Here is a 23,282-nt window from a genome sequence, read left to right on the forward strand (position 1 = left end):
AGTACCTGTCGTGGTGGCCTTGAGCCCTGACACTGCTCGTCACTCTGCCCCCTCCTGCGATAGTGGTCTGCTCTGACACCACTGACAGCTCCTTCCAGCACAGCACCACAGTGAGATCATCCACCTCTGCTGCTGTTGGCAGATCTTCAACTGTGATGGATTTCCTGTCAGCTCTGGGTGCTGTGAGTTCTCTTGCATTTCCAGATGCTGCTGCAGCAGGTGGTTCCGTGCTGTGCTAAAGTGACTTCCAAGAGCCCAGACCAGGTCCCCTGGGAAGACGATGCTGGACTGAGGACTGAGATCCTGGCCATTGATGTCAGAAAGGCTGAGTGCCCAGTGCTCTCTTCTAAAGGAGGGCAGAAAGGGCTCTCTGAAAACATGATCAAAGCCTAATTTCCCTGTCTTCTACACTCTCTCCCCTCTTCCTTGTCTTCTGCCCTTGTGTGCCTTAAGATCCTAAAAACTAATATGGAGTTGTTGTCTGCTTCCCCTCTGTGGGACAGCCAGATAAGTACTCAGTGGGATGTCTGCGAAAGATGATGGGCACAAGTTTCTGTCAGCTCCTGATACTGCCGGCACTGACAGGGTCCTCTCAAAAGGAGATCATTTCTCTCTTCAAAGTCCTCACATTTTTCTGCATCCCAACCTCTGCCCTCACATGACACTTTTGATGAGAGTCTCATTTTGCCTAGGACAAAAGGCAATCTCTGTTGGCAGGGGATAAGGTGAGGACACGAGGGGGAATTTTCATCCTCTGGAGAGGTGGAGGGATGTGGATTTGATGAATGGTGCTTTCAGTGGAAAACCTGTGGGTTGGATGGTTGCACTTGAGAGAAAGCGGCTTCTCTGGCATCTCTGACAACATGGCCAATGTCAACCATTACCCTCTTCCACTCATTCTTATACTCACTACCCTTTCCAGTCTTTTTTCCTCAGAGATCTTTTAGATACACCTACAGTCTGAACTGAAGTAGTTGCCTTTCCAGTTTTGTGCTGGGTAGATGGATGCACTGTAGAAACTCCGATACTAATAGGCTATGAGTTTCTTTTCTTCTCCAGCTACTTCCCACGCTGGAGGCTTTCACTTTGCTGCAGCCTTGAGTTTATCCCCATGTGGACTATAAACCTGCATAGAGATGGCCTTGGAGAACAACTTTGCACTCCATCAGCCCCCTAGCACTGGAGGGTGGATCTCTTAAAGCTGAGGAATAAATCCTTAGTTATAGAATCATAGAATCATAGAATCACCAAGGTTGGGAATGACCTCTGGGGTCACCCAGTCCAGCCACCTCCATACAATGGAAGGAATCCCTGTTTGTAGAAGTCTTTGGAACTAGGTTATCTTTCAGGACTCTTCCTACACAAGTTATTCTATGATTTTGTGACATTTCTTGTGAACTGGCAGATTGCACAGAGAATGAACAAAATGAAACAGTCAAAAACAGTTTTCCAGAGGACAGTGTTACATGGCATAGGGTTAAATCCCATCAGAACACACACACAGTGAAAAGCCAAATCAAGTGGCCATCAGAGTGAGCTGAGAAGGCAGAGAAAGAGAAGGACAAGGCACATCCTCATGTTCCGGAAGCCTTGGGTCTCCAGCTGGTGCTTTTGGGAGCTTATCCTGAGAATGACACTTCAAGGAGCTTCACTGCAGTGAACCAGGCTGAAGTCTTGCCTGCTCTGGACCCATCCAGCACTTGAGCTGAGTCATCTGCCTCACCAGTGCAATCCTGCCCTACAAATCTTTGGGCCTTTCATTGCAGCACTTCAAAGAATCCTTCATTAGAGAATGGACATAGGAAAAATCTGGAAATGAAAAAGCAACATTGCAGGAAACCAAAACTCAGCCCATATAATGAGAAGGGATGGCTTGCATTCACTGGGTGTTTGTCATAAAATTATTGCCTGTTTCAGTGATGCCTCTTGGCTTGCAGCAATGAAGGATCAGTATAAAAGACAGCCTAATTCCCAGCTCTACCATCCACTTCTCTTATCTCCTTCTCGTTGGGAGCCAAGTAAGTGTGAAGCCCTGTCTCCTCCTCTTAACAGATTAGAGTCATTCAATCAGATAGTGGCGGTTCTTGCTATGGGAGACCGTGGAGGGGATAAGGTGTGCATAGAGAATGGTTGGGACAGAGCTCACATGGCTTTAGATTTAAACAGTCTGTGTGAGTCTCCCTGGGCCACACTGCTCTTTGTAGGGCCCTGGCTTAATGAAGGGCTGTCCCAAGCTCAGCCTTCTCCATCCCTAGCAGTTCCCTTCGCTCCTTTGTGAGATGCTATCCAGGCTGACCCTCACATATTCTCATTTCCTTCTACAGTCTATCCCTCTCTTCTAGGTGTACCTGCAGTCCCAAGACATGTCCTGCTACACCCAGTGTGTGCCATGCCGGCCCTGTGGCCCGACCCCTCTGGCCAGCAGCTGCAACGAGCCCTGCGTCAGGCAGTGCCAGAACTCCACCATCGCCATCGAGCCCTCTCCCGTGGTGGTGACCCTGCCCGGACCCATCCTCAGCTCCTTCCCGCAGAACACCGTTGTGGGCTCCTCCACTTCCGCTGCTGTTGGCAGCATCCTCAGCTCTGAGGGCGTGCCCATCACCTCGGGGGGCTTTGACTTGTCCGGCTTGGGCAGCCGCTACTGTGGCAGAAGGTGCCCGCCCTGCTGAAGCCGCTGGCCGTGGCCCGGGAGAAATTCGTCCAGAAAACATGAACGTGGTGCTGGATCAAGAAGACATCTTCAAGCCCCTGCTTTCAGATTACCTGACCCTCCTCAGCTACTCTAGGACGTGCTGGAAGAAAGAGGCATGCCTAGGCTTCCAGTAACGCTGGCTCATTCCTTTGCTTCTGTTCCTCTACCTACCTACCTCCTTCTCCACTTTCTCTTTCTCTTTTTCTTTTTTTTTCTTTTTTCCTTGTTCTCCTTTTATATGTGAGGATCCTCAGAACGATCTCATCCTGTGCTGGAAAATAAGGCACATGCACTGTTTGAACTTAAACATGGGATCAGGCAAATCCTGCACTGTGAAGCCTCTTCTGAGAGTGACCTCCTTTTCCTCTGTAAGCATTCATTAAAGATTTCTGCATCTTATTTGAGCGTTTGATGTTATTTTCCACTGTCTATGGCCTCCAGAACTGCCGAGGGAGAATGGCTCTGCTCCTGGCAGGTATAAGATGAGTGGTTAAGGAGATTCTTCTCCATTCCCAGAAGAATGGGATGATGTGATACACTGATGTGGCTGCTTTCTTGGACACTGTCCCCTGCAGCTGAAGAAGATATCCCTGTCTGTGGCAGAACAAGTGCCTGAAAAGGGATAACCCAACCTGTGTTCTGCCTAGAGGAAAAGCTATGACTGTGTGGGATGTGGTGGGAGCAAGACATCCTTCTGGCTCTTAAGAACAGATCTTCTCCTGCTCTTATACATGTGGCACTATGGAAGCAGGAAAGAATGGGAGGTGAAATAGAACTGTGTGGAGGTCTCTAGGGTGTCCAGCACACCTCCTGCTGTCAGTTGTGCCGTCCTGCTAACCTCAAACGTAGGTGTGTCTGACTCACGTTGACTTCAGTCAATAGCTGCTTTGGGTGCCGTGCTCATTTCTGTCGAGAACTCAGGGAGGTGCACCCTGGTCAGAATGGAGTTTGGCGGCCATGCAGGCAGCACTGTGCCCCCGACCCGCCCTAAGCGGTTCTTGCCCGGCCGCAGCCCCGGCTTCGCTTCCCGTGTGCCCACGGCGCAGTAATACACCGCCGCGTCGCCGAGCCGGGGCCGGGCGAGCCACAGGGCGCTGGAGCGGCGGTCTGCCGATACCCACAGCTGCCCCTCCGGGTCCGGCACCTCCTTGGAGCCTTTAATTGAGCTGACGAGGAATGCGGGTCCTCGGCCCGGGAGCTGACGGTACCAGTGGATGTAATCGTAAGACTGTATGTTGGGGTGTGAGCAGGTGATGTTGATGCCAGTGCCCTCGCTGGTCTCTGCCGACGGCTCCTGCTGTACCTGGGCTCTGCTCACAGTCACTACCGAGAAGATGAGAACAAGCACACTCAGGAAATCCATTTTCTCCCACAGGAATTTCATGAAGGAGGAGAGATGTGCGCGATGTAAGAAAGAATCCAAAAGGACAGATGCGAGCGTGGCCCCAGCTGCTCGCAGTCCCCGCAGTGCGGCCTCGCCGGCGGCAGCCGCACGTACCCAGGAGCACCGCGGCCCGGCACTGCCGCATCCCGCCGCTCCGCCGCCCGCACCGCGCTGCCCCCGCCAGCCCCGGCTCTGCTCCGCCCGCTGCACCTCCTCCCCAACACCGCCCACAGCTCCGCCCCGGGGCTGCTTCAAACCACCTCGCTGTCCTTCATATGTCTCTTAATGGCATCTAAAGACATCTCCTCCAAGGAACATATCTGAAGAAGGAGCGAATGGAGTACAGTAGGTCAGTGGTTCCCTGCCACAGGAGAGTTAAGGATGCTTTTCTCATTGTTTTTCCTCACAAGTTTTCATCTCAGGCTGACCTGTGCTGTTCCTGCCTGCATCCCTGCATGGGCAGCAAAGTCTCTGGGTTGCTCATGGTTAGCCTGCCTCTTTTTGAATTTAGAAATCTCCAGAATTCCTGATGCCCAGCCATACTGCCCATCCAGCATTTATTGGGGTGGCTAAAGTCACAAGTGTCTGGAAGCAGAAATGCATGGAAGTGTTGTAAGGGATTGTACTCTGATATGCAGACAAACTTTTGGAGTTCTTCTGCAGCACTTGAGTTGCCATTCCTTGCCAAGGAAATTAAGCAGCTGAGACTTCAGCAAATTAGAGAATCCACTATCAAAGGGAGGTGTCTCCTTTAAATCTCACACAACTTCTATCCTTTCTCCAGTTGTAAGGCTTGAGTTCAGCCACGTCTGATGAGCCCCTTCTTTGGATCTAATACTTTCTTCCCAGTCCTAGAGGGCTGTTCCTCTTCTGGACATGCATGTCTGTGACTAAAGCAAGAGTGTTTTTCTTGTTCCAGAATATCACCATCTTCCAGCCTCAACAATCCTGATTGCCTCTCTCTATGGCCTTTTTGCCATGGACTCCACGTGCCGTTCCTTCCTTGCTTTGTACTGTTGAGGCTCTAGTCATAGATTAGGGACACCCTTGAAGTGCTTCTGAGCACCTGAGAAGCACAGACATCCTGCAGGGATCTGGGTGTGCTGGTTGACATCAGGCTCAAGAAGAGCTAAGGTTGTGCCCTGGAAGCAAAGAGGTCCAAGTGAATTTTCAGGGATACTAAACACTCCATAACTATCTGTTCAAAAAACGTCCATTACTCATCATAGTCTTGTTGTGTCCTCAAATGGAATGCATTTCCTCGTTCCGGGCTCCAAAACATAAGTTTCTTAATGTTTTTAAAGCAGCCAGAGGAGGGCAGCAGAGACGATAGTGGGGCTGGAAGGCATATTCTGTGAGGAGACCCTGAGAACGTGTGGGTTGTCCAGTTTGGAGAACACGAAGTCTAGAGGCAGCCTCATTGCTCACTTCGACTTCCCAGGGAGGAAAACATAGAGGGTGCTGGTCTTTCCATCCTAGTAACTGATGAGCGCACATGTGGAGGAATGGCACAAAACTGCACCAGGAGATGTTCAGGCCAGATAGTCACGATAGTGGAAATCGTTCAGTCATGAAACATCCTAAGACTCAAATTAGAGTGTTAGAAAGAAGAAATTCTTTATTTTTGGTGCTGGATGCATGGGGGATGAGCTCCACCTATCATGCATATGTTGCACAGAAGATCCTCAGCTTATATTCATTACATATGTTACACAAGCAAACATTTTCCCGTACAGTATGGAGATATTCCATACTTCCACATAAAATCATTGATATAGGATTCAGCCTCCTCCCACGTGTTCAATCTTTTTGTGCTGATGGTTACACAACCCTCTGGATGAAGTCATTACACTTTCTCCCTGAGTTCACTGCATGAACCCCATATTCGACAACGCTCAGTTAGCTCTTGGCCTCACTCACACAATATTTGCTTACAAAAAAAGAGCTGATTCAAAGCAGAACTTCTCTTGCCTACTGAATACAAGATGTTCAGTATATCACTGTTATCTGGTGAGTACAAGGGCACAGATTCTTCCTGTTATCTAAACAAACCCCTGGGTATCAAGAAAGAAGCATTGGCAAGCTGAACAATATTGTCACAGTCTGCATCACTAGGAAAGAATAGACTTATGTGAAGGTGGTCAAACACTGGATCGGGCTTCCTGGACATGTGGTTGATGCTCCATGCCTGTCAGTGTTGACAGACATTTTGATAATGCTTTCATTAACATGTTTTTCCTTGTGGTTAGCGCTATTGGGGTCAGACAAATGAACCTGATGATATTTGCAGGTGCCTTCCAGTTCCTCTCCTCCCAATTGGCTCTGTTAGCAGGAAGACAGAGATTAACAGCATCTATTGGTATCCTCAAGTGCCCCTGATGTGACCAGAACACTTGTTGTTATGCGGGACACACAAGTCACACGAACACTCGCCTGCTCACGCACGTGTGTGGAATCATGCAAACCTCTATACCCACAGGCAGCTGCATAAATCTAGCACACAGGCTCTAGTTGTTTCACACCAATGCCCCACTAAGCATGCTGATATCTTCTGCCTTTGCTGGATTCTTCCAGCATGTGAACTGAGTGTTTTGCCCACACTGACATGTGCTGCTTGGAAATGCTTGGGTTTTTCTTCCTGCCACTCAAAAGGTGTCATTTGTGAGCTATGGGAGTGACTTAAATCAGGATGTGACAAGTAGCAGCAACTCAGGAAACCAACACACAGCCCATAACATTAGCTGGGATGTTTTGCATTCAAGAGGTTCTTGTCACAAAATAATCACTGCTGCAAAGGATGCCTCTGGAAATGATGCAGCTTGTGTCCATTATAAAAGGCAGCCCAACTCCTTGCCACCTCATCCACTTCTTTCACCTGCATCTTCTTGGGAACCAGGTGAGTGTGAAGCTCCTTCTTGTTCTCATCATTCTGCAAACAGAGTTCTGAGCTCAGACGTACTCTCAGCTGCTATTAGCTCTGTTCCATGCCTGGCTCTGCTTGTCAAGAGAAAGGGAAGTGGGGAGAATGTCCTGCTGTAAGGAGATGTCTGTGGGCTGCTAGGGTCTAGTAGTAGCTAAATATGTCCCAGTGGGTTTTACTGGGCTCTGTCCAGATGAGACCAAGAATCCCTTGGACATCCCTGGACTGTCTTCCGCTCCAAGTATTGCATGTGCATTGATTCCCTCATAGTGTGATGATAGGTTGCTCCTCATGTATCCTCATGTTCTTCTTCCCCCCTCTCCCCTCTCCCAGGTGCACCTCCATCCCTGAGACATGTCCTGCTGTGACCAATGCGTGCCATGCCAGCCCTGTGGCCCAACTCCTCTGGCCAGCAGCTGCAATGAGCCCTGTGTCAGGCAGTGCCAGAACTCCACCATTGTCATCCAGCCCTCTCCCGTGGTGGTGACCCTGCCCGGACCCATCCTCAGCTCCTTCCCACAGAACACCGCCGTCGGATCCTCCACCTCCGCTGCTGTTGGCAGCATCCTCAGCTCTGAGGGTGTGCCCATCACCTCGGGGGGCTTTGACCTCTCCTGCATTTCCAACCGCTACTGTGGCAGAAGGTGCAACCCCTGCTGAATGTGCTGGACGCTGACCCAGACAAGGACCCCAGGAATTCTAAGCATGGATCGAAGAATAAATGTTGTGATGCTGTTTTTGCCCTGCAAGACAGACATGTACAGGCCAGCCTGGAGTCTCTGACAACATGGAAAATATCTGCTGATACTGTCTTTCACTCGCTCTTCCTATCTAATATCATTCTTGTCTTTTCCCTTTAGACATGTCTGTTAGTACCCCCAAAATGGACCCTGAGTGAAATTCTCATCTCTCTAAAACTCCGTGCTGAGATACAGTGCTCTGTGGCCATGCTGCCATAGGAAAGGGGAACAGATTCTTGTCTACTCCTGCTGCTCTTCTTGCAATGACATAATTTCTTCTCAGACTCATTAAATACTTTCTGCATCGTTTAGCTCTTCTTTTGTGCTCGTGTTTTTTTTCCCATCACTGTAGAGATGGCAAGGGAGAAAGGGATGTCTTTAATGAGAACAAGCTAGGGAGATTCTGCCACTCCTATGGTCATTGGAGGTCATTGTACAGTGCTGGCATTCATCTTCCAAGCACATTCTCTTGAAGGAGAGGAAGACATTCCTAGCTGTTCCTCCACCACCAATAATCATCAGTCCCTGTCTTGCTGTGTTTCTCCTTACACAGGTATTGACCCTTGAGTATGTCAAGTGAATGGGAATCTTGACAAATGACATCCTCAAGAGAAGATCCCTGTGCATTGGGAGAGTCCCTGCAAAGACACAAGTTCCACACACTCTGGGGAAATCTATTCCTCTGGCTTTGGGAGGAGCAGTACTGGGGAAGGAGAGTCAAAGTTGTTTCCAATGGCCATCAAGAACTGGGAAGGCATAGTTTTCTTAGGGATTCCATCTTAGGGATGGAATGGGGACCTCTGTCTCCATTCCACTTTCCCATCGCTTCCACTCAGCCATCACAGAGGGTACAGCTTTCTTGTGTGGTCCTAACAGCCCACAGCAGAGCTGCTGGCCCTGCCATACTTTTGCCAAATTGCCTATGGTCGAGGGCTTCCACAGGGCAGAATCACTACCAGCTACAGAAGGCTGGTAGTATTGCCTATTGTATTGCCTGTTGTATTGGAGCCCCCAGTCCTTCTCAGCTCAACACTCCCATGGGTGCAGGAAGGCCCAGGATAGTGATTCATGCCCAAACACTCATGGCTTCTCGGTGGTGTCATGTCTTCCCCAAGCATGGAACTCTTCTCCGCAGGCTCAGGAACTGGAAGGCCTTCAAAGTGCACCAACCGTAGCCATGAACAGTGAAGACAATGTGTGAGAGCAGGTATCTCCAACTCCACCGGGGCATGGCAGTGAGAGTGTGGCATGTTTCTGCACTCTACACGATCTTTGTACTTCTCCCAGTCACACAGGTCGTGAACCAGCCCAAACACAGGACTCACACTGCGGTGTTTTTCTCCTGGCAGCCCCCGGAGTCTGGCCCCCCGGCGGCAGCCCCGCGCACTCAGGATCGCCGCCGTCAGCAGTCTCCCCGCCGCCGCCGCCGCCAGCTCCGCCCCGGGGCTGCGCCCTGCGCCGGCGTCACTCGGGCTTGCTCCGGATTGCGAGTGCTGGGCGCCTGTGCGCGGGTAGCGGGGTTCGGGCTCTGCGTGTCCTGCAGCGTAGCCTGGGCACTGCAGTGGAGACGGAGAGCTGAGGAACGGCTTTGAAAGCTCCTTCGGTCCAGCAGAAAGCAGCTGTTTTCCAGCAGCGTTCCCGGAGAGCTCCCCGAGCCCCGGCTCCCGCAGGCTGCTGCTGCCCATGGTGCTGATGTCGCCGCTCGAGGTGCCCGAGAAAGGCCGGAAGCAGCGCCGGAGTGTCCGGCTGTGAGTGTGCAGCATGCAGCATCAGGCTTTGAATATGTGGAAGAAGCCGAGAGGCACGGTTATAGATTCCCAGACAGCGTTCAGTCGGATCCTATGCTGAGTCCGGATCACAGAGACATCCACACCTTAAAATCTCTTTTAGGGAGGATTCAGCCAATCCATCCCCACCCCCATCAGCCCCCATACGGCCTGTGAGCAGTGAATTGACACCAGCTGCATGTACTAAATGCCACATTTCCCTCACCCTTGGCAGTACAGCTGAGTGGTTATGGGGATAAAAACTGCCCCTGCCTCATTTGGTTGGGGTTCAAGAATCACCCCTATTCCATTAGACAATCGTGAGCCCCTCTTCCTCTAGCAGCACAGGGCACATGGTAGGGGCATTTTCAGCCACACTCTGACTCCACCATTTGACTCCAAAACCGCTCATGCCACTCTCTCCAGTAACTGGTAATTTGTCCATCCAGTGAACACAGGACGGAGTGAGATGGTGCAGAGTTAAGAAAAGACTCATTAAGGGGACAGGACAGACTGTGGGGATCGATCAAATGGCTCAAGCATATATGAAGGGCCACTGCTGCACACCACGCTATCACTCCTCATATGTTCACCCCTTTCTCTGTATACCCCAACACGAGATATTACAGGTCTGTCTCACACCAATCCCTGTCCATGTCCTGATTCACAACTGCATCTCTTGCAAAGGCCAGACTTGTCTTCCTGAAAGTGGCCTGGTGGTAGTCTGAATAGCAGCCACAATACCTAAAGCACACCAGATCATGCAGTTTTCCACCTACATAAATATGCATTAACCCTTGCCATAACTCACTCATTTGGTTGTGTGGGGACTATACAACAGGCAGTCAAAACGGTCTCACCAAAATCTAAGCACATAACATTCACAGTCCTCCGTTTTTCAATCTTGTATATTATTTGTCCTGTGTATAATCAGGCTGGCTGCTGCTAATCACTGTGTCCTTAGTATGTTTAACAATGGCATCTGAAGACATTTCCTCTGAAACACTGTAGGAAGGAGTGACGGGAATGCATCTGATGTGTTCTTCCCAGCATCCTTGGCTAGACAAGTCTGTGGGGCCATGCATTTAGGAAATGAAAAACCCTTCCCTTATCCCTGAGGACCCACAATAATGGAATGAGCTGGAGTGCACTATGCCCAGCTGTGCTCTGTGTGCTGGAGGGTACAATGACAGAAACAGAGTTCCATCACTGAGGGAGAAGCTAGAGCTTCTATGGGAAGGGTCTGCACAGTGTGACTTGGCTAAATCCACTGGTTCTGTCTGATGCAGAACAAAGATGGGGTTCTCAGCACCAGAACGGAGCTGGGATGTATTTGCTGTCTCTAGACCTCTTCCTCTTGTGTCTTACTAAAACCACCACTTAATTTCACAATTTACTGCCATGCTTTTCTTCTGGAATCTGGAAAGGATCCTGCACAACTTCTGTCCCTATGTTCTCATGTCTGGGGCAGAATAGGAAGAGGCAAAAAAGGGCAGCAGGATTTTCCAGAGAGCAGCATGAGGTGGGATAAGGTCACACCCAGGAGCTGTGCAGCAGCTCAATCTTAGGAGTCTCCTTTCTTGCCACTGAAAAGATGCCTTCAGTGAGGATCAAAAGTAGTGTAATGTGGGGAATGAAATTGAAATGCACAGGAAACCAACGTACACACTATGTTATTATCTGGAATGTTTTGCGTTCAAGATGAACTTGTCAGAAAATAATCACTGCTAGAAGCGATGCCTCTGGGCATGGATCACCTTGAGTCCACTACAAAAGCCAGTGCATCTCATTGGCCTCTCATCTACTACTCTTATGGCCTTCTCCATGGGAACCAGGTGAGTATAAAGCCCCTTCTTGTCCACCTCGTCCTCCAAATGGAAGACTCAGCCGCTCTCAGCTCTGTGCCATGCCAAATCTTGGGACTGCTTTTCATGGGGGAGGGAAGTGTTGAGAAGATTTATCATGGAGGCAATCTTCACTTGAACTGAGAAACTTTATGAGCAAGAATGTGGACAGTAGCTGGATAGATCCTGTGGGTTATTTCTAGGCTCTGGCAGGATGAAACCAAAAACCCTTATCTATCCATCTCCCAGAGGTGTATATACCTTGGCTACCTCATGGCATGTTTGCAGTTTGCTTCTCATGCATCCCCATGTTCTGCTTCCTCCCTGCCCTTCTCCTGAGTATACCTGCAGTCCCAAGACATGTCCTGCTACTCCCAGTGTGTGCCATGCCGGCCCTGCAGCCCAACTCCCTGGCCAGCAGCTGCAATGAGCCCTGTGTCAGGTAGTGCCAGAACTCCACCATCGTCATCCAGCCCTCTCCTGTGGTGGTGACCCTGCCCGGACCCATCCTCAGCTCCTTCCCGCAGAACACCGTTGTGGGCTCCTCCACCTCCGCTGCTGTTGGCAGCATCCTCAGCTCTGAGGGCGTGCCCATCACCTCGGGGGGCTTTGACTTGTCCGGCTTGGGCAGCCGCTACTGTGGCAGAAGGTGCCCGCCCTGCTGAAGCCGCTGGCCGTGGTCCGGAGAAATTCGTCCAGAAAACATGAACGTGGTGCTGGATCAAGAAGGAATCTTCAAGCCCCTGCTTTCAGATTACCTGACCATCCTCAGCTACTCTACGAAATGCTGGCAGGAAGGGGCAATCCTGGCTTTCTGACAACCTGCCTCATGTCTCAGCTGCCATTCCTCACACACCTACCTACCTCCTTCTCCAGTTTTTCTTTTTCTTTGCTATCTCTATCTCTACTTTTCCTCTGATTTATTCTTTCCTATGATCCTATGACATACGAGTTTCCTCAGAACCGTTCCATTCTCTGCTAGAAAATAAGGTACGTGCCTTGCAGGAACTCAAACAAACATGGGATTATGTGAATTCTGTACTGCAGAGCCTCTGCTCAGAATGATCTCATTTTCCTATTTAAATATTCATTAAAGATTTCTGCATCTTAGTTCAAGTCTTCAATATTCTTTTCCACGATGTGTGGCCTCCAGAGATGCCCAGAGAGAGTGGATTTGCTCCTGGTGGGTAAAGGACGAATGTTTGCGGAGATCCTTCTCCATTCGCAGAAGAATGAGAGGGTATGAGATACTGCAGAGGCTTGTCACTTCAGCATTGTCTCTTGCAGCTGAAGAAGATATTCCTGGCAGTGGCAGAGGAAGCAACTATTGGCCGTTGATTGTAGTGTTTATGCCTACTGCTACCTACACAAGGGAGAACACAGCCTCGGCAATGCTGAGGAAAAGCTCTGACTGTGTGGAAGGTCATGGGAATAAGCAACCCTGTGGGCTCGTAAGAACAGGGCTCTTCTGCTCTCATATGTACTGCACTGGGGAAGGAGCAGAGAGTAGGAGATGGAATAGAACTGCGTGAATGTCTTTCCGTTGTCAAACACAGCTTGTGTTGTGTGAAATGCCGTCTCATCCACCGCAAAAGTAACTCTGTCTGACTGACATGGGCCTCAATCAATGACTGCTATGGCTGCAGTGCTCATTTCTGTCGAGAACTCAGGGAGGTGCACCCTGGTCAGGATGGAGTTTGGCGGCCATGCAGGCAGCGCCCCCTGTGGGCTCGGACGGCACTGTGCCCCCGCCCCGCCCTAAGCGGTTCGTGCCCGGCCGCATCCCCGGCTTCGCTTCCCGTGGGTTTACGGCGCAGTAATACACCGCCGCGTCGCCGAGCCGGGGCCGGGCGAGCCACAGGGCGCTGGAGCGGCGGTCTGCCGACACGCACAGCCACCCCTCCGGGTCCGGAACCTCCTTGGAGCCTTTAAAGGCACTCGCGATGAATGCGGGTCCTCGACCTGGGAGCTGACGATACCAGTGGATGTTGTCGTTGGACTGGATGTTGGGGTGTGAGCAGGTGATGTTGATGCCGGTGCCCTCGCTGGTCTCTGCCGACGGCTCCTGCTGTACCTGGGCTCTACTCACAGCCACTGCTGTGAGGAGAACAAGAAGGAAACTTAGAAAATCCATTTTCTCCCACAGAAATTTCATGCACAGGAGAGAGGTGCACGACATCGGAGAGAAGCCGAAGGGCCAGAGGCGAGCGCGGCCCCGGCCCCGGCCAACCGTTGACCCCGCAGTCTGGCCCCGCTGGGCTCTGCGTGTTCTGCAACGTACCTAGGGCTCTGTAGTGGAGGCAGAGCGCTGACGAACGGCCGCGAAAGCTCCTTCGGCACGGGGGAAAGCAACTGCCCTCCTACAGTGTCCCCAGCGACACTGGCAGGATGGAACACAGAGAGGCGAGAATTGACGTGGAGCACGACATGGCCGAGTCCTGTTCCTCCCCGCTGTGCCACGTGATGCCGCAGATCCGAAACCCGGCAGCCGAAACGGGTCGTGTGCTGCTGCCCGGGAACGCGGCACCCCGAGAGCTCCCCGAGCCCCGGGTCCCGCAGCCTGCTGCTGCCCACGGTGCTGATGTCGGCGCTCGAGGAGCCCGAGAAAGACCGGCAGCGGCGCCGGACTGGAGGCTGCGAAATTGGAGCATCAGGCTTTGAATGTGTGGAAGAAGCCGAGAGGGAGCCTGTAGCCACGGTTACAGATTTTCTGAAGGCGTTTTAATCGGATCCAAGGCTGAGCCCGCATCTCAGAGACATCCACTCCGTAAAATCCTGTTTTGGGAGGATTCAGACAGTCCATCCCTGACTCCAGCTGCACGTGCTAAACACCTCATCTCTCTCACCCTTGGCAGTACAGCCGGCTGGTTATGGGGATAAAAACCTGCCCCTGCCACAGGTGGTTGGGGCTCAAGACCCACCCCTGTTCCATTAGACAATCATGGACCCCTCTTCTGTAGCAACACAGCACATGGCAGGGACATCTTCAGCCCCAGCCTGACTCCAGCAGCTGGCACCAAAACCACTCATGCCGCTCTCCCCAGTAATGGTAATTTATCCATCCAGTGTACACAGGACGGAGTGAGATGGTGCAGAGTTAAGAAAAGACTCATTAAGGGGACAGGACAGTCTTTGGGGATCAATCACATGGCTCAACCAGATCTGAGGGGCCCCTGCTGCATATGTTCTCATATGTTCATCTGTATGTTCCAACAGGCGATTCTGTAAGTCTGTCTCACACCAATCCCTGTCCTGATGTACAGCTGCATCTCTTGCAAATTCCAGGTTCGTCTTCCTGGAAACAGACGTGTGCTTTCTTGATATCACATCTGCTGGTGTGAATGGTGACATTTATTTCTTCCCATGTACTCCTTTGGTGTCCGTCTCTGTATGATTCTTGATTGTCTCCCCTTTTCTCTCATCCTGTTTCATGAGGTCCTGACAGCTCTTCCCAATCAGGGGTCCTCCACACACATACTTATAGTGCACTTTGTCCAGCCATGGAGAGCATTCATGAGACGTTAAACACTACCGATGCAGCACTGATCCGTGGGTGACCCCTTAATAGATTCCTGTCCCCAGCTGTACTCTGAATTGCAGCCACAACAGTTCGAGCCCAGCAGATCATCCAGTTTTCCACCTTCATTATTGTACACTTACCCTTGCCATAACTCACCCTTTTGCTTGTGAGGGGACTCTTGGAGTGATTTTACTTCCTTCTTCAGACCCATTAAATGTTTGCTGCATCCTTTAGTGTGTCCTTCCCTGCTTCTGTGGAAGAATGGTGGCTTCTACTCAATCCAACAGGAGTGGCAAAAGCTAAGTGGACATAGCAGTGGTTGTATCTGGATAAGAGAAACAAGAACATGTAATGGATCCAAAGGAAAGGTTAAATCTGGCAACTGCTAACTCATTTTGTCTAGGCATGTTTTTGAGGGAAAGATTTCCCAAGCACAACGTGTGTGTGTTTCTCCCTGCCGGGGTCATTGATAGCGGAGTTTCCCTGCATTCCCCATGCTGGGTGCACCTGCAATCAGATGTCCTGCACTTCAGCCAAGCCTCAACAGTGCGGAAGGGCTGCTGCTGGGGGGTGTCTGGTGAGGTTGTATTTGGGGGGTGATGACAGGGCTGGATTTGGACATCGTTGTAGGTAGGGTTGTCCCAGTCATGGCACTCTTCAGCACAGTGTCTTGCTTGGCCCAGTTGTTCCCAAGAGGAGAGAATCCACAGGTTCCCTGTGCCTTGCATTTCCTTTTCTGCTGTTTTCCACCTAGAGACCTGCACTCACATCTTCAGCTTGGCCACTCCTGGTCCTTTTTTCGTTAAAAAGGTCACAGTGTGCAGAGATCATCTTGTCATCTGTGAAAAGCAGGGAATCATAGCGTAGCCTGAGGTAGAACAGACAGGCAGACAGAAGTCAATGACTCCGTCACCTTTCTCCACACAGGCTTGAGGAAATGCTCAACCACAAGCCTCTTGTGTCCTGTCTCAATTCCAACACATTGTTTTGTATCTATTGCAAGAAATCTCTTAAAAACAGGAACCATGATGTGATGGAAACACAAGTGGAGAATACCTTCTGGTGAGTGAAAGGAAAGGGAGCAGGGAGAACTCTGAAGATGATGCCAGTGTCAGAACCTATGATGAAAAGCAGAACATTTTGGAAATGAGGATCAGAAACAACAAGTTCCTGTCCCAAAGCCCAGGCTCCGAGCAGACCCAGCACCACGGGAGAAATGGACAATGATATTTCTGGTATTACGCAATATACTGTATACATAAATTGAAGAGCAACACTGAGAAGACTAGACATACAGAGATTCCCAGACGGCTGTGCCTTTCACCTGGTAACAGTAATACTTCTCCTGATAACACAGAAATTCTCCAGTTTAGGGAACAATGCTATACCAGATCTCCATGAAGGTGAACTTGCTAAGGAAAATATAGAATGGGATCCTCAGGTGCCTTTCACTTCCCTGTGGTAAAGGGAGAGGCCATTCCCATCAAGATTAGGAGAGGTATGAAAAAGATAATGACAGACAGGACCATGTGCAACCTGGGATGATCAGTGTAAGCCCAGAAGAATCAATTTGGTCACCGATGTCCTGCTGTCGTTTGCCATTGCCCTAAGTTTTCTGGGATCACTTCTGGATTGTTGAAGACATTACCCTCAGACACAGTGTCATCACTTCCCTCCTCCTGGTCTCTCTAGTTCTTCCCTTCTCTCTCAGTTGTTGCCTCTTCTGACAAACAGCTCACTGAAAATAAAGGCTACATAAATGCACTCACAAAAGCACAGACATGAGCAGAAATAAAAGCTCACGCACACTTCAGGCACATGTGTGCACTCATCATTCATGCTCATGCTCACACATGGCTGCAGAGGCAGGGGCTGAAGCTATGGGGAGCTGACGGAGGAGATGCTGAGGACTTTTCTGGCAGGGCAAGGCTGCAGTGCTCTGAGCAAGATAAGCTCCAGATGAGCTGACAGCACAGTTTGCAGATGTGCAGGGACAGACCAATGAGCAGGACCCCAAGGAGGTCATGCAATTTCACCACAAGGCAGTGGGATGAGGAAGAGAATTGAAACCCAGCAGTCCAGCCCACCTGCCTTGGAATCTGAACACGTCCAGACCACTGGATTGAGTTGGGATGGTGGGAAAGAGGAAGACATGGCAGATCTGCATGCAGGTTAGCTCCAGGCCAGCATCACTTGCCTGAGATGGATCCATCTCAGCACTTGAGCTAAGTCCTCTGCCATCGCAGACTTGTTCCTGGCCCAGAAGTCCTGGGGCTTCTCAACCCCAGCACTCAGAAGAAGCCTGCATGAGGAAATGGTTGTGGCATAAGCCCGGAAATGAACAAGCAGCATTAAGGGAAGCAGCCACACAGCTTGTGCCATTGGCAGTTTTCCATTCATCACAAACACCACAGAAAATTGTCACTTCCATGAAGGCTATGCCTGGGCCTGGGGCTGGGCAGGATCTCCATTAAAGGCAGCTCGATTCCTTCACCCTCTAATCAACATCTCTCACCTATTTCTTCTTGGTAACCACATGAGTCTGGAGTCCTTCTCCCACATTCTTTTCTGATCATGCCTTTGTGGGGCTTGGCTGAGATGGATTTTCCACTGAGAGAGAGACAGCAGCCTTGTTGCATCTGACCAGGCTTTTCACATCCTAGCCCTTTGTTCTTTTTTATAGGTCCATAAGCTTCTTCCTTTGGATCAATTTCTGAGATCCAGGGATTGTTAAGCTTGGAGGAGTCGAAGAAGGGATCATATCAATGCTTATAAATATTGAAATGGTAGGTGTCAAGAGTGTCAGAGGTAGATTGTGTTTTTGCAGTGGAAGTTTCCAGTATTTTCTCTACTTAGCATAGGATAAGTAACCTTTTACAAAGAAAATTCCTGAACAGACTGAAGTTGAGACTGGGTCCTTCCGATCGAGGTAGAATTGGCACAGGCACTAGGGTAAAGGAGGGGCAGAACGAGTAAAAATATTGCCCTCCTCTCACTATAAAAAGTCGAGAACATATCCACAGATGATGGGTTGGGAACAGACATTGTATGGAAGCGTAATGTAGCTATGGAAGTGGAACATAGCTATGGAAGTGTATGTAGCAACAGCGTGGGAAGACTGTGAGCCTGAGATGCTCAATCAGTGAGTGCCAGGAGAGGCTTTACCTGCATCGGACCCAGGGTATATAACGTAATGGCTTTCACCGACTGGAGCGCAATTTCTCCCTTGTCACTAGGGGGTGTGCGGCCACCATTGCAGTACTGAATAAAATGCCCTTCCCAGAGATCGTTGCCTGATTGGAAATTTTTGATCTTGAGCACGTTTCTCATGAGAGGATGGGACCAAGATCTTTTCAGTGGTGCCCAGTGTGGAACAGGCACCAACTCATACACAGGAATCTCCATCTGAACATGGCAAAGAACTTCTTTACTTTGAGTGTGAAAGAGCAGAGCACTGGAACAAGCTGCCCAGAGACAATTTGGAATCTCCTTCTCAGCAGATACTGAAAACCCACCTGGATGCCTTCCAGTTTGACCTCATCAAGGGAATGTGCTTTAGCACGGCAGTTGGATTGGATGACGTCCAGATGTCCCTTCCAACCCCTACAATTCTGTGATTCTGTGATTCTACCAGCCAACCTAAATGGCTCATTGGTGAGCTCTGGAGAGTTTCATGAACTTCTCCTCCTATGTCCCTGTGCTCCACTTTCTCCTCAGCATCTCTCCCACGTTCAACTTCAGCACTGACCCATGTCCTGCTATAACCAGTGCATGCTATGCCCAGTACGTGTCTTGCCTGCCTTCTGGCCTGACCCCTTTGCTCAAAAGCTGCAATGACACAGTTCCAGAACTCCACTGCCATACTTGTGTCCCCTCCTGTATCACAGACAGTCCTGTCTGCCTCCTTCCACAGCCCCTTCCTGCAGAACACTGCTTTGAGATCCTCCACCTCTGCTGCTGTTGGCAGCATTCTCAGCAGTGATGAAGTCCCCATCAGTTCTGGGTACAGTGATCTCTCCAGCACTGCCAGGAACTACTGCAGCAAATGGTTTCCCGCTGCGCTGAAGCCACTCATGAGAGCCCAGGTCAGGTTCCCTCTGAACCGAGAAGGGATGAGGACTGAGATCCTGGCCATGGATGTCAGAAAGGCTGAGTGTCCAGTGCTCTCTTCTAAAAAAAGGACAGCTAGGGATCATTGGAAATTTAACTAAAGCCTAATTTCCCCATCTTCTACTCTCTCTCCTTTCTTCCCTTTCTTCTATGCTTGTAGACCTGAAGACCCCAAAAGTTTTCCTGGAGTTCTGCTGGCTGCTCTCCCTCTGTGGAGCAGTCAGATAAGTTTTCTGTGGGATCTCTTCAGTAGATGATGGGCACAAATTTCTGTCAGCTCCTGGTTCCTGCTTGCACTGACAGACTGATCTCAAAGTGAGATCATTTCTCTCTTCAGAGTCCTTACAGTTGTTTGCATCCCAACCTTTGCCTCCACATGATCCATTTTTGTGGTAGACTCGTGTAGCCAAGAAAGAAAGGCAATCTTTGTTGACAGGGGATAAGGTGAGGACATGAAGGAGGACTTTCATCCTCTGCAGAGCTGTGCAGATGTGGATTTGATAGATGGTGAAGTAAGTGGTGAAGCAGTGAGTTGGATGGTTGCAGTTGAGAGGAAGTATCTACCCTGGCTTCTCTGACAACATGTCCAGTGTCTACCATTACACTCTTCTACTTACTTTTAAGATCAATTCTGTTTACAATCCCTTTTCCTGAAGGATCTCTTTTAGTTAGACCTAAAAAGAGTTTGGACTACTCTTGACTTTCTGTCCTCCTCTCTGATGCACAAATAAAGAAACAGACTGGTGACTCCCAGGCAGTTTTATCTTCTCACCAGAAAAATGAAAATCTAACAGTCAAGTTTTCTGGGAACTGCAGTTCATTTTTCTCTTCTGAGACAGGTAATGGAACAATCAACAATCCATGGAATTCAAGAATTAACATTTCAACACCCAGTGCACTACATGATTTTATGATGTGAAGTACCGATAACAAAAATCATAAAACCATGACAGCCCCTCTGCACTGAGCTAGGCTGACTTCACTTGCCTCCTCCAGACTTGATCACTACCTGAGCTGAGGCATCGGCCTCACCAGTGCAATTCTGCTTTTAATCACAGCACTTCAAAGAATCCTTCATTAGAGAATGGGCACATCATAAATCTGGAAATGCAGAGGTAGCCTTAGTTGTTGCCTTGTCTCCTTTATGAGAGGCTATCCAGGCTGTCCCTCACGTATCCTTTTTCTTTTCTTCATTCTATCTGTCTTTCCCAGGTGTACCTCCAGCCCCAAGACATGTCCTGCTACTCCCAGTGTGTGCCATGCCGGCCCTGTGGCCCGACCCCTCTGGCCAGCAGCTGCAATGAGCCCTGTGTCAGGCAGTGCCAGAACTCCACCATCGTCATCGAGCCCTCTCCCGTGGTGGTGACCCTGCCCGGACCCATCCTCAGCTCTTTCCCGCAGAACACCGTTGTGGGCTCCTCCACCTCCGCTGCTGTTGGCAGCATCCTCAGCTCTGAGGGCGTGCCCATCACCTCGGGGGGCTTTGACTTGTCCGGCTTGGGCAGCCGCTACTGTGGCAGAAGGTGCCCGCCCTGCTGAAGCCGCTGGCCGTGGTCCGGGAGAAATTCGTCCATGAACCACGAACAGGATGCTGCATCAAGAAGGAATCTTTAAGCCACTGCTTTCAGAATTCCTGACCCTGCTCGGGTACTCAAGGAAATGCTGAAAGCAAGAGGCAATCTGGTGTTTTCCGAAAACATGGCTCGTGTCTGTTTTTCTTTCCTCTACCTAACCTTTTCTCTCCATTTACATTTTTTCTTTTTTTTTCCTTTTTTTTTTTTTTCTCCTCCCTTCATCTCCAATGGGCTATGAGGCTCCTCAGAACCATCCTGTTCCCTTCCAAAAACGCAGGCACAAGCCTTGCATGACCTCAGTCTTGGGGTTGGATGAATCTTGCTCTGTGGAGCCTCTGCTCAGTGAGACTTCATTTTCCTCTGTAAACATTCATTAAAGATTTCTGCATCTCATTTGAGCTTTTAATTTTTCTTTCTACCTTGTATGGCTTCCTGAACTGCCCAGGGAGAATGGCTTTGCTCTTGGTGGGTAGGAGATGAGAATATGTGGAGACCCTTCTCCATTGCCAGAAGAATGGGAGGTTGCGACACACTGCAGAGGCTGCTCTCTCGGGCACTGTCCCTTGCAGCAGAAGATCTCTCTGCTTATGGTGGAACAAGGTACTATCGGCCTTTGCCTTGCAATGTTTCTGCCCAAAGCTAAGCCCAGACCTTATTTAAAGGGAGAACGCAACCTCTGCTCAGCTAATGGAAAAATATACAGTTGTGTGGGAGGCCATAGGTATAAGCCACCTTGCTGGCTTTTAGGAACAGAGCTCCTCCTGTTCTCAACAGTGTGGCACTGGGGAAGCAGGTGAGGATAGAAGACATAGTAGAATTATGAGGAAGTGTCTGTGGTGTACAACAGAGCTTGTATCGTCACTTATGCCATTTTTGTCACCTCAGGCACAGATGTGTCTGATTGACATTGGCCGCAGTAAATCACGGCTGCGGATGCAGTGCTCATTTCTGTTGAGAACTCAGGCAGGTGAACCCTGGTCAGGATGGAGTTTGGCGGCCATGCAGGCAGCGCCCCCTGCGGGCCCGGGCGGCACTGTGCCCCCGCCCCGCCCTAAGCGGTTCGTGCCCGGCCGCAGCCCCGGCTCCTCTCCCCGTGCCACCAACGCGCAGTAATACACCGCCGCGTCGCCGAGCCGGGGCCGGGCGAGCCACAGGGCGCTGGAGCGGCGGTCTGCCGACACCCACAGCCTCCCCTCCGGGTCCGGAACCTCCGTGGAGCCTTTAACGGCACTCGTGATGAATGCGGGTCCTCGACCTGGGAGCTGACGGTACCAGTGGATGAGTTGGCTGAACTGTGTGTTGGGGTGTGAGCAGGTGATGTTGATGCCGGTGCCCTCGCTGGTCTCTGCCGCCGTCTCCTGCTGCACCTGGGCTCTGCTCACAGCCACTGCCGTGAGGAGAACAAGAAGGAAACTTAGAAAATCCATTTTCTCCCACAGAAATTTCATGCACAGGAGCAGAGAGGTGCACGACATCGGAGAGAAGCCGAAGGGCCAGAGGCGAGCGCGGCTCCCGTAGTCCCCCCGCACTCAGGCCCCGCAGTCTGGCCCCGCCGGCGGCAGCCCCGCGCACCCAGGAGCACCGCGGCCCGGCACTGCCGCATCTCGCTGCTCCACCGCCCGCGCCGCGCTGCCCCCGCCAGCCCCGGCTCTGCTCCGCCCGCGGCGTCTCCTCCCCGCCGCCGCCCACAGCTCCGCCCCGGGGCTGCTCCAAAACATCTCGCTGTCTTTCAGATGTCTCGTAATGGCTTCTAAAGACATCTGCTCCAAAACTCATAATTGAGAAATTAATGGATGAAGTCTATTTGACCTGCAGTTCCTCGTGTCTCCTTATTTCTCATTCCAAGGACCTCTTTGATGCCATTTTTCTTTCCTAGCTGCAAAGGCCATCCTTCAGCTCTCACCCCCTGAGAGATAACAGAGAGAAGCATCTCAATGACATCACTCAATCAAAGCTCTTGGATGCCTCCACATCCTTCTCAGGGGCACAAGGGTATTCACCTGGTTTGAGTTTTTCTTCCTAGAGAGTAATACATTATTTCCATGGATTCTGTGAAAGAATCTTGGGGACCTTGTTCTGACTGGAAGTCTTCTCACGAAAACAGAGGAAAAAGAAGGGTAATTTATGCTAGATATTCTCATGGTCTTCCTTTTGTCATGTTCCAATGGACATGCAACCTGCTTAGAACAACAACTTAAGAGCATTTTTTTCATTGTAGTTCCCTGGCAAGTTTTTAACTCAGGCTCATCTGTGGTTTTCCTCACTGCATCTCTGCATGGGCAGCAATGTCTCAGTGTTACTCACTGCCACCTGTTAGCCTGCCACCTTTTGTGTATTTATTCTTTCTCAATTTTTTTCTTTTTTTTTTTTTTTTCCTTCAGCTCAGAGAGGAGCTCCATGTGACTGCATGTTTGAGTCTGTCACATGTGCTTGCACATTGGAATGGCACTGTTTTGTGCTTTGAGGAGGCTGTCAGCAAAGATTATTCAGCTCTCCTGCACTGTTTTCCCTCCAGGGCAGTTTCCATCTTCTGCCACCTGGCTTCCTAAGGAGCCTAAGATGTGCTCTTTTTATGTCCATGATTGCAATTTTGCTCTTGTCAGTCCTCTCAGGAACTTGTGCTGCACAGACTCATGGTCACTGCAGCCGAGGCTGTCCTTTATTGGTTCAATATTCAAGAGTTTCTTCTTGTTTGTGAAGAAGAGTTCTAACAGACAGTCTCCCTTAGTCAC

At 50.4% G+C, this 23,282-nt stretch overlaps 1 protein-coding gene, 4 pseudogenes and 1 gene segment (V, D, J or C); 4 read left to right on the top strand and 2 right to left on the bottom strand.

Annotated features, from left to right (window-relative positions):
* The first annotated feature begins 1,939 nt into the window (after positions 1 to 1,939).
* Positions 1,940 to 2,789, top strand: LOC100544531 (feather keratin Cos1-1/Cos1-3/Cos2-1-like). 2 transcript variants are annotated; one of them, XM_085210758.1, is made up of 2 exons: positions 1,940 to 2,074; positions 2,355 to 2,789. In XM_085210758.1, exons 1-2 carry the CDS (start codon positions 1,940 to 1,942, stop codon positions 2,667 to 2,669), a joined length of 450 nt encoding a protein of 149 aa, XP_085066884.1. In that variant the 3' UTR covers positions 2,670 to 2,789. The 2 variants fall into 2 exon arrangements, with proteins under 2 accessions (XP_085066884.1, XP_031413374.2); XM_031557514.2 differs by lacking the exon at positions 1,940 to 2,074 and having other exon boundaries at positions 2,343 to 2,789.
* A 4,540-nt stretch (positions 2,790 to 7,329) lies between these two features.
* Positions 7,330 to 8,047, top strand: LOC146542534 (feather keratin Cos1-1/Cos1-3/Cos2-1 pseudogene; annotated as a pseudogene).
* A 3,503-nt stretch (positions 8,048 to 11,550) lies between these two features.
* Positions 11,551 to 12,016, top strand: LOC146542535 (feather keratin Cos1-1/Cos1-3/Cos2-1 pseudogene; annotated as a pseudogene).
* A 977-nt stretch (positions 12,017 to 12,993) lies between these two features.
* LOC146542536 (T cell receptor alpha variable 4 pseudogene) lies at positions 12,994 to 13,598 on the bottom strand (annotated as a pseudogene).
* Positions 13,599 to 20,190: 6,592 nt separating this feature from the next.
* LOC146542537 (feather keratin Cos1-1/Cos1-3/Cos2-1 pseudogene) lies at positions 20,191 to 21,500 on the top strand (annotated as a pseudogene).
* Positions 21,449 to 22,226, bottom strand: LOC104917172 (T cell receptor alpha variable 4-like). The segment is given in 2 exon segments: positions 21,449 to 21,937; positions 22,123 to 22,226. Coding segments are annotated over 2 exon segments (459 nt in total).
* Positions 22,227 to 23,282: the final 1,056 nt, after the last annotated feature.

The sequence above is a fragment of the Meleagris gallopavo genome, chromosome 29 (genome assembly GCF_905368555.1).
Source record: "Meleagris gallopavo chromosome 29, MGAL_WU_HG_1.1, whole genome shotgun sequence".
Taxonomy (NCBI): domain Eukaryota; kingdom Metazoa; phylum Chordata; class Aves; order Galliformes; family Phasianidae; genus Meleagris; species Meleagris gallopavo.

Coding starts and splice junctions, on each gene's coding strand:
- LOC100544531 (XM_085210758.1), top strand. CDS start 1,940: ATGAAGGATCAGTATAAAAGACAGCCTAATTCCCAGCTCTACCATCCA. Junction 2,075..2,354: donor TAGAGTCATTCAATCAGATA/GTGGCGGTTCTT, acceptor GTGTACCTGCAG/TCCCAAGACATGTCCTGCTA.